The following is a 9,773-nucleotide window of genomic DNA, read 5'->3' on the forward strand; positions in this document are numbered from 1 at the left end:
TGCAGCTTTGGGGGGGGGAGGAGGGTAAAAAAAAAAGTGAAAAATGCTATTTTTGGGAAAATATCTCGGGGGCGCAGAGATTTTAAATAAATCCCAGATTTATTTTATTGGGGGGGGAGGGGGAGGGAACTCCTGATGGGAACACACACACACACACCCCCCGGGGGGAGAAAATTGGGGGAAGAAAGCCTTGGTTTAGGTGTGATCTCGCACGTGCTTTAAACACGCCCCCCCCCTCGTGTGATCCCACTGCTTTTCGGTGTCGCTGTGCAAAAATAAAACCCCCAAAAAAATAAAAAACCCTAAAAACCATCAATTTGGGTGTTTTTCGACCCCACCCACCCCCCCAACTCCCTCTGACCCAACCTCCCTCCCCCCCCCCCCCCCCCCAAAAAAAAAAAAAAAAAAGCCTTGGAGCCATTAAATTTGATTTAAAATCGGAATTAACTGCCTTTAAGGGGGGGGGGTGACACCCCCCTCATTTGCATATATTTGAATATGTTTGAGGCAAAAGGTGGAAAAGGAATAAAATGACGTTTGAAGTTTAAAGCCTTAAAAAGGCAAAAAAAGTGGGTTTTGGGGGCAGCGATGGGGAGGGGTCCTCGTTGCCCCCCCCCCCCCCCCAGCAGCAGTGAGGCCTTTTTTTGGGGTGAAAGCTGCCTTTTTTGGGAAGGTGGGAAGAAAAAAATCTCTTTTGGGGGGGGGGAAATGTGCCTTTATTGGGGGGACGGAGGGAGGGGAAAAAAAATCCCTTTTTTGGAGAAAAATATCGGGGGGGGGAAGGTGAAAATAATCATTTTTTGAGGTGAAAAAATCCTGTTTGGGGGTGGAAAAAAAACATTTTGGGGAGTAAAACATTTTTGGGTGTGGAAAAAAATATCTTTTTTTTTTTTTTCCCCCCTCCCTTAAAATGGGCTTTTTCGGGGCAATTTCTGAGTTTTTTTACCAATTATTTTATTTGGGGGATTTTTTTTTTCATGATTAAAGCCATCAAAATTCCAATTTTTGCCTAAAAAAGCTCAATAAATGGTTTTTATACAAATTTGGGGATGGAAAAATGAGGCCAAACCCAGGAAGGGCCTCAATTCCCTTGATTTCTCGACCAAAATTGCCCTTTTTTGACCCAAAACCTTCAGACGGGGGCATCGAAAGGGGGAGCGCACGCGGAAACTCCACTTCTTACCCCAAAATAAGTCTTTATTGAGGAGTTTTGGGGCGAGTTCCGGGCTCCCGGGGAAGGTTCTGGGGGAGAAACCAGGAATTTTCCCATTTTACGTGGTTTTGGCAGCGGGACACGGGGTGGGGGAGGGGTCGGCGTCGTCCCAGCAGCGTCTCTGGTCCCTCCTCGGGTCGAGAACCTGGAGGCCGAGTCTGGAACCGGGAGGAGGAGTCGGGAACCGGAGGAGGAGCCTGGAACCAGGAACCAGGGAGGCCGAACCCAGAACCACGAGGCCAAGGTGAGAACCCGGAGGTTGAGTCGGGTCGAGAACCCGGAGAAGGAGCTGAGAACCTGGAGGCCGAGGCAGTAACCGTAGGAGGAGCCAAGAACTGGGATCAAGAACCAGTTGAGGACGAGTCTGGAACCGGAGGAGGAGCCGAGAACCAGAGGCCGAGCCAGGAACCGGGGCTGAGAACCAGGAACCGGGCTCAAGAACCTGGAGGTTGAGTCGAGAAACTGGAGGCCGAGGCAGTAACCGTAGGAGGAGTCAGGAAGCGGGGTCGAGAACCGGAGGCTGAGTCTGGAACCGGAAGGCTGAACCCAGAACCACGAGGCCAAGGTGAGAACCCGGAGGTTGAGTTGGGTCGAGAACCCGGAGAAGGAGCCGAGAACCTGGAGGCCAAGGCAGTAACCGTAGGAGGAGTCAGGAAGTGGGGTCGAGAACCGGGAGGCTGAACCCGGAACCAGGAGACCAAGGCGAGAACCCGGAGGTTGAGTTGGGTCGAGAACCCGGAGAAGGAGCTGAGAACCTGGAGGCCAAGGCAGTAACCGTAGGAGGAGTCAGGAAGTGGGGTCGAGAACCAGGAGGCTGAGTCTGGAACTGGGAGGCCAAGGCGAGAACCCAGAGGTTGAGTTGGGTCGAGAACCCGGAGAAGGAGCCGAGAACCTGGAGGCCGAGGCAGTAACCGTAGGAGGAGCCAAGAACTGGGATCAAGAACCAGTTGAGGACGAGTCTGGAACCGGAGGAGGAGCCGAGAACCAGAGGCCGAGCCAGGAACCGGGGCTGAGAACCAGGAACCGGGCTCAAGAACCTGGAGGTTGAGTCGAGAAACTGGAGGCCGAGGCAGTAACCGTAGGAGGAGTCAGGAAGCGGGGTCGAGAACCGGAGGCTGAGTCTGGAACTGGAAGGCTGAACCCAGAACCACGAGGCCAAGGTGAGAACCCAGAGGTTGAGTTGGGTCGAGAACCCGGAGAAGGAGCCGAGAACCTGGAGGCCGAGGCAGTAACCGTAGGAGGAGCCAAGAACTGGGATCAAGAACCAGTTGAGGATGAGTCCGGAACCGGAGGAGGAGCCGAGAACCAGAGGCCGAGCCAGGAACCGGGGCTGAGAACCTGGAGGTCGAGTCGAGAACCGAAGGCCGAGATGACAACATGGAGGAGGAACCAGGAAGGGGAGGCCGAGTCGAGAACCCGGAGGTTGCCCCTCTACGAGCCAACGCCGTCCATCTCCCGGTCCCGGGGCACCCCGGGATCCTGCCCCACATCCCCCCCACGTCCGGCCGCTGGGACCTTCTCCCGGTGGCCACCTCCGGCCAAGGCATCCCCCGGCCCCGCCATCTCCAAGGGTTCCACCACCGAGGTTCCGGCCGTCTCCTGGTTCTCCATCCTCAAATTCAAGGGTGGGGACGGGGTCCCGGGGCCGCCCCCCTCGGTTTGGGGGGTCCCGGGGGGCGCCTCGGGGTGGCTTTTGCTCTTGTGGGCGGTGACGTTGTCCTTCTTCTCGAACTTCTTGCCGCAGAGGTCGCAGGAGAAGCGGTAGAAGGAGGCGGCGTCGTGTTTCCTCATGTGCCAGTTGAGGGAGGCCTTTTGGCGGCAGGTGAAGCCGCAGATCTCGCACCTGGGAGAGAGAAGGCGACCGAATCTGGGGTAAAAACGGCCAAAAAGGGGTTATTTCGAGGAAAACCCCCCCCTCGATTTGGTTCAGGCCCCGATTTTTTTTAGGCCCGGTTTTTAGGCCCCAGGTTTTTTTGGAGACCCTGGTTTTTTAGGCTTCGATTTTTTTAGGCCCCGGTTTTTTAAGGGCCCTGACTTTTTTAGGCCCCGATTTTTTCGGGCGCAAGGTTTTTTTTTTGAGACCTCAATTTTTTAGGCCCTGTTTTTTTTAGGCCCAATTTCTTTTGGAGACCTCAATTTTTTAGGCCCCAGGTTTTTTTGGAGACCTCAATTTTTTTAGGCCATCGTTTTTAGGCCCCGATTTTTCAGGCCCCAGGCTTTTTTGGAGGCCTCAATTTTTTAGGCCTCAATTTTTTTAGGCCCCGGTTTTTCCAGGCCCCAGGTTTTTTTGGAGACCCCGGTTTTTCAGGCCTCGATTTTTTTCAGGCCCCAACTTTTTAGGCCCCGTTTTTTTTTTTTTGGAGACCCCAGTTTTTAGGCCCCAGTTTTCGATGCCCTGATTTTGAGGCCCCTGTTTTTTGAGCCCCCCATTTTTTAGGCCTCCATTTTTAGGCCCAGATTTGGAGGCCCCGATAATTTTAAGGCCCCAGTTTTTTTGAGGCCACCGTTGTCCCCGCGCAGCTTCACCGCCCCCTCCCAGCGCTCGTTAAACCCCAGCTAATTAAGCTAACGAAGCCGCCAGACCCACAGGGTGGCCAAACCCCCCTGGGGCAGAAACCTTCAGGCACCAACAGGAACTCGGGTCTCGGCGGAACCAGGCACCGAGAAGCCAAATTTGGGTCGAAAAGCTCCGAGAAGAGACAACACCCCCCCACCACCCTCCGGAGGGTTCACGGGTCACCGTGGCGGGAGCGGGACCTACTGGAGGGGTTTCTCCCCCGTGTGGATGCGCCGGTGGATGATCAAGTTGCTGCTGGTGCGGAAGGAACGGGCGCAGAACTCGCAAATATAGTCCCGTTTATCTGTGGGGCAGAAGAAACGAAGGATTATGGGTCGATCCGCCCCAAAACAGAGGAGTCAAGAGGGGTTGGGGGGGGGGGCGTTGAGAAAGGAGACGGGGGTGGTAGATCTTGGGAACGAGAAGCCAAGGGGGCACCATAACGTCTCCCAGGGATGGAAAAAAGGGGGGTGGTGAGGACGTGGTTATGGGGCAGGAGAGAGGTGGGATCGGGGCAGGAGAAGACTTTGGGGGCCAACCTCGAGGTGGCCCCAACCCACCGCTGTGTAGTTTCTCGTGTTCCTTGAGGTGTTTCTTGAAGTTGAAGGACTTGCCGCAACTGGGCTCGGAGCAGGTGAAGGTCTTCTGGTGGACGTGCTGGTACTTCTTGTGGTGCTGCCATTTTGGGGGAGAAAAAGGCGGGGGGGGGGGAAAGTAAGAAAAGAGGAGGTCGGGGGCGGAGAAGCTGCTCTCGGAGGAGGCCCAAGGGCTCCTTCCAGTGACAACGTCTCCTGTTTTGCTCCTTGAACCCCGTGGTGGGACCTCAGGTGACCTTGTGGTGGGGCTTCAGGTGGCCCCATGGTAGGACTCAAGTGACCTCATGGGGAGACCTCAAGTGGTCCTCATGGTGGGACCTCAAGTGACCTCGGACACCCCCAAACACCCAGGGCCAACGAGTCCCATGTCCATGAGCCCCCTTCCATTGAGGCTCCTCAGCTCCACCTCTTGGCCAACGCCAAGATGCCCCCAGAGGGATCTCTGATGGGCCAAAACCTGCCCCCGTGTGGTGGGTCCCCAACCTCCTGGTGGCTCCAGAAGGGGGAGAGAGGGGGCCGGTGGGGGTGGATGGGAGGGTGATGGTTGTCCTCACGTTGAGATATTGCCGGTTGGAGAAGATCTTCCCGCAGCCTTCGAAGTCGCAGAGGAGGATCTCCCTCTTTGCCGCCTTCCTGTGGAGAACCATCGTCGAGGGGAGGAAGAAGAGGTGGAAAAAGCCATTTTTGGAGGATTTGGAACCTCTCTGGATCCTCCTCATCCATCCAAAGTTGAGTTTAAGCCCATAAAGACCTTCTGGAAGGTCCCACCACCCCAAGGGATGGTCCTTTCTCCATCCTACCTGATCCTCTTGGGGCCGATCTGGGCCACCTCCTCGTCGCTGGGTCGTCCCTTCCTCCTCCAGCTGCAACGGCAAATTAAAAGACCTCAAAATTAGGCTTTTTAGCCCCAAATGAAGACCAACATCATTGTTGAGGGGTCTCCAAGAGGAAAAAAAGAACATTAAAACCATCTCTGGGGCCGTTTTTCTTTTATTCCTTCCATTTTTGGAGCTCTCACTGTTAAAAAACGCACTTTTCGGCTGTTAAAAATAGCCAAAAATATTCTTTATTACTAATTACATAGTTTTTCACATCGTTTTTTGGACATTTAAGCTAGTTCTCGAGCCGACGCCGCCCTCCATGATCTGTAATTTCTCCCAAACTCCGTGGAAATTGCGGATATTTTGGACCGAATTCCTGGAATTAAAGGAAAGATCTCTTTAAAAAAAAAAAAAGAGATTTTTTTTTAAAACAAAGAGATTTCAGGTTAAAAGTAAAAAGGAAATTAATTAAAAGGCCTTAACGAAGGAGGACGATACTCACGTTTTGGGGTGTGTTTTGCCTCCGGCGCTGTCTTTTTTGGGCCAAGAAGCGCTAAAAAGTGGTGGGTTTGGGTCATTGCCGCTGATTCCAGTACAATGAAGGTTTTTTAACACCCTCCTCGTGTCAAAATTGGATGAAAAATCCACCAAAATGACGTCTCTTTGTGTCTGGGACCCGAGGACCATCCTCATTGGTGGCTTTAACGTTCTCTCACCTCAAGACCCAGCGAATAATTGACGATTTGAGCTTTTTTGGAACAAAAAAATAGTGATTTTTGAAGCCCTCGGGGCTGGGAAGTGATTAAACCCCAACTTTTGGCCTCAAAAAAAGGGCGGAAATGAGTAAATTAATTAATCCCGGTTGTTATCACGCTGTCGCTTGGTCGACTCGAGGTTGGTGGCTTCTCCCCATGGAGCTGCTGGGCCCCATTGGGCTGGAGAAGCCCCGTATCTATAGGGCGAGACCTATAGGTGGAAGAAGGGGCTTCAAGGTCCACCCGGTGGTGGGTCAAGGGGGGCTTCAGGCCCCCCAGGAAGCGGCGACTCGTTAAGACCACCCCATAACGAGGTCCGTGTGTCCCCCCCAACCTCCTTCACGAACTCCGAGACCTGACGACGCAGCTTCTGGACGGTGGTGGCACCACGAGGAGAAGGTTCTCCCTTGGGGACACCCCTGTCCCACCCAGAGCTCCACCATCGTTGGGTTAGATGGTTTCCATCCATCTGGTTGGAGCATCATCTCCAACGTGCCCCAAAATGCTCCTTGGTGGCCACGGATGGCCCAAGAGAAGCTCTTGAGGACTGTCCCCAATGTCACCACACCAACGTGGCCGTGGTGACCCACCTGGCTCGTCCGGTCTTCTCCTCCACTGGGCTGGAGCTGGTGGGGCTGGGCTCCTTCGGGGGCTGCTCCTCCTTCACTGGTTTCTTCCGGGCTTTGGACTGGGTTTGTCGTCGCTGCGGCTCAGAGTCACTGGGGGAGAAGAAGACACGGGGTGGGCGAGATGGTTTAGATGGTTGGATGTGGTGGGACATTGGTTCGATACCGGTTGGCCGTGGTAGGACATGGCAAAGACCCTCACCCAGGCAAGAAGGTGCCCCCAAAAGTCCTTCCCGGCAGCTCCCCGTGCCCCTCACCTCTCCAGAGACGGGTGGTAGTTCTCATCCCGCAGGTCATCGGCGTAGGTGAGGTCATCGTCCTCGGCCAAGTCCTCATCTTCCTCTTCCTCCTGGGGCTGAGCCACCTCCTCCGTCTTCCCCTCCGAGAGGTGTCTCCTGCAGAACCCAACGCTCAAAGTCACCTCTGGTCCCAACGGGTTTTAAATCGTGGAAGACCCTGAAGAACTCAAGGGATGAGCTGGAAGGGTCCAAACTTGACCTTCATCTCCAGAGAACCCAGTTCTTCCACTGGGGGAAGGACCCACCAAGGCCACCACTCACCTCCCAGGATCTTCTGCTGTGGTCTCTGTCTGTGTTGGAGCTTGGGGAGCTGCAAGGAGAGGACAAGGGGTCACGGTCGGTTGGAGCAGGGGCTGGTTGAGGTAGGATGTGGGGAGAGGAGGAGGAGGAGGAAGGTTGGGAAGCCTTGGAAAGGACCTGTGTGGTGACCAGAAGAAACGAGGGCCAAGATACTCCAAAATAACGCTACTGGAGGAGGCTCAAGAGGAGGCTCAACTCCTTCCTGAAGAACCTCAACCTCATCAAGAACCTCAACCTACTCTGGAGGAAGCTCAGCCTCCTGGGAGAAAGGCTGAAGATGGGGAACGAGGAGGACAACGGGGAGAGGAGGATGGAGAAGAGGACGTGGAGGAGCTCACCCGTGTGACCATCATCACCATCGTCACCACCAGCTCCCAGTTCTTCTCTCCGGTCCCCGTTGGGTTCTCCCACTTCGCCTTGTCCCTTTCTGGACTCGGTGGCCACCCCTGCTCTCCGCAGCGAGCGCCGGCGGCCGGTGACCCTTGGGGACCTGCACCCCGAGTCCTCTTCTTCTTCTCCTCCGTGGTGGCCACTCGGGGGGGTCCTGTCCCCTGTCACCCCCCAGGAGAAGCTGTGACCGGCCACGCACTCCCACACCAGTTGGGAGGCGCCACCTGGAGCCGGGGGCTTGACGTCGGGGACAAAGCCACACTCTTGGCCATGACCATGGGACAGGGCCACCAGGCGCTGGAGGGCATCAGCCGGGAGAAGGTTGGGCTCAGGTTCTCCTGGTGAAGACACCAAAAAACCACCAAAATGGGTGAAAATCAGGTCCAAAGTTGGGTTTTTTGGTGGTTCTCCATGGCGTCGAACCGATGTGGGGCGGGTGGGAGGTCTACAAAGGTCTCCTTCCACCTTCTCTACCATCTCCTGAGGTTCCTACCATCATCTCCTGAGGTTCCCACCACCTCCACCATCTCATGAGGCTCCCACCACCATCTCACAAGGCTCCCACCATCTTGTGAGGTTCTCACCACCATCTCGTGAGGCTCCCGCCACCTTCTCACGAGGCTCCCACCACCATCTCCACCGTCTCACGAGGTTGTCCCCATCTCACAAAGTTCTCACTATCATCTCACGAGGCTCCCACCATCTCGTGAGGTTCCCACCACCATCTTGTGAGGCTCCCACCATCTCCACCGTCTTGTGAGGTTCTCACCACCATCTCGTGAGGTTCCCCCCGTAACCAGAACCTTCTCTTTTCACCATTAACCCCCCGTTTGGACCCAAACCGAGGACAACCTGGACTTGGGGGGGTGGGAAGCACCAACCTCTGCTCCAGCCGCCTCCGGGGGAGCTGAACCTGGGGGGGGGGGGGAGGAGGGAGGGAGGAAACGGACAATAAATGACCAAAAAAAAAAAAAAAAAACTCTTTTGTGGCCTTTTTAAGGGTTTTTAAAGGTTTTTGAGGATTGTTGGGGCTCTCCCAGCTCACCGGTCGAGGAGGAACTGGGCCAACTGGGAGTGGAGGGCGAAGCCCAGCTGGTCCTTGAGGCGACACCACCGCTCCAGGTGCCCCCCGATGCGGATGCGGCACCGGCTGCGACGGGCGTCCAGCTCCCGCCGCTTCTGCCGCCGCAGGGCCTCGGGGGGGCGGGGGGGGGGCAGCTGGGGGGGGGGGGACGGGGACATGGGGGTTGTCCCGGGGGGATATGGGGACAGGGGAGGGGGGTTTAGGGGTGACCCAGGTCCATGGGGGGGGGGCCATGGGGACAGGGGAGAGGGATATGGGGGGGCCCAAATCCATGGGGGGGTCTGGGGGGGGCCATGGGGACAACCTGGCTCTATGGGGGGGTCTGGGGGGGGACGGGACATGGGAGGGCCCAAATCCATGGGGGGGTCTGGCGGGGGGACATGGGGACAGTCTGGCTCAACGTGGGGGTCTGGGGGGGGACATGGGGGGGCCCAAATCTATGGGGGGGCATGGGGACAGTCTGGCTCCACATGGGGGGGGTCTGGGGGGGGGACATGGGGACGGGGGGGGGGGGGTTTAGGGGTGACCGAGGTCCATGGGGGGGCCTGGGGGGGGACGGACATGGGGGGGTGCAAATCTATGGGGGGGGGCATGGGGACAGCCTGGCTCTATGGGGGGGGTCTGAGGGGGGACATGGGGGGGCCCAAATCCGGGAGGGGGGGGCCGGGGGGGGACATGGGGACATGGAGGGGGGGGGGGGATATGGGGGGCCAGGCCCATGGGGGGGTCGGGGGGGGGTGGGGAGGGGATGAAGGGGGACATGGGGGGGGGGGGGGGATGGGACGCAAGGGGGGAGGCCCCGCTGCCCCCCCCAAGCCGCCTGAAGCCCCACCCACTCCCCTAGGCCCCGCCCACCCCGCCCTTAGCCACGCCCGCATCCCCGCTCGGCCACGCCCCTATATTTCGCCCCGCCCCCTCCCACTCAAGCCCCGCCCCCTGACCCCTGACCCCGCCTCCCGCCATTTCACTCCGAGCTCCCTTCTCCCCCCCCCCCCCCCCAAGGGAGGCCCCGTTCCCGCCGCCGCCGCCGGGCCTTAAAGCGGGCCCCGGTTTTCCCGCTCCCCCCCCCCCCTTCCTTCCTCCTTCGGCGAACCTCCTCCGCCGGGCCGCTCTCCATCTCCATCAGCGGTGG

The 9,773-nt window shown here is 57.3% G+C and overlaps 2 protein-coding genes across 2 annotated transcripts in view; one reads left to right on the forward strand and one right to left on the reverse strand.

Annotated features, from left to right (window-relative positions):
- Positions 1 to 1,666, forward strand: part of LOC141477988 (uncharacterized) — a 2,793-nt gene extending 1,127 nt beyond the window's left edge. Inside the window, exon 2 of the mRNA XM_074167127.1 lies at positions 1,289 to 1,666. Coding sequence (XP_074023228.1) covers positions 1,289 to 1,666 — 378 coding nt within the window. The remainder of the gene's footprint in view (positions 1 to 1,288) is intronic.
- Positions 1,667 to 2,644: 978 nt separating this feature from the next.
- On the reverse strand, positions 2,645 to 9,758 carry ZNF692 (zinc finger protein 692). The gene is made up of 13 exons (XM_074167128.1): positions 9,735 to 9,758; positions 9,248 to 9,262; positions 8,603 to 8,775; positions 8,439 to 8,470; positions 7,407 to 7,895; positions 7,129 to 7,177; positions 6,826 to 6,963; positions 6,533 to 6,661; positions 5,167 to 5,229; positions 4,921 to 4,999; positions 4,331 to 4,445; positions 3,975 to 4,074; positions 2,645 to 3,056 (listed from the first exon to the last, which is right to left on the reverse strand). The coding sequence occupies exons 1-13, from the start codon at positions 9,756 to 9,758 to the stop codon at positions 2,645 to 2,647; spliced, it is 1,818 nt and encodes a 605-aa protein (XP_074023229.1).
- Between the last annotated feature and the right edge of the window lie 15 nt (positions 9,759 to 9,773).

This window comes from Numenius arquata, unplaced genomic scaffold, assembly GCF_964106895.1.
Source record: "Numenius arquata unplaced genomic scaffold, bNumArq3.hap1.1 HAP1_SCAFFOLD_758, whole genome shotgun sequence".
Classification (NCBI taxonomy): Eukaryota; Metazoa; Chordata; class Aves; order Charadriiformes; family Scolopacidae; genus Numenius; species Numenius arquata.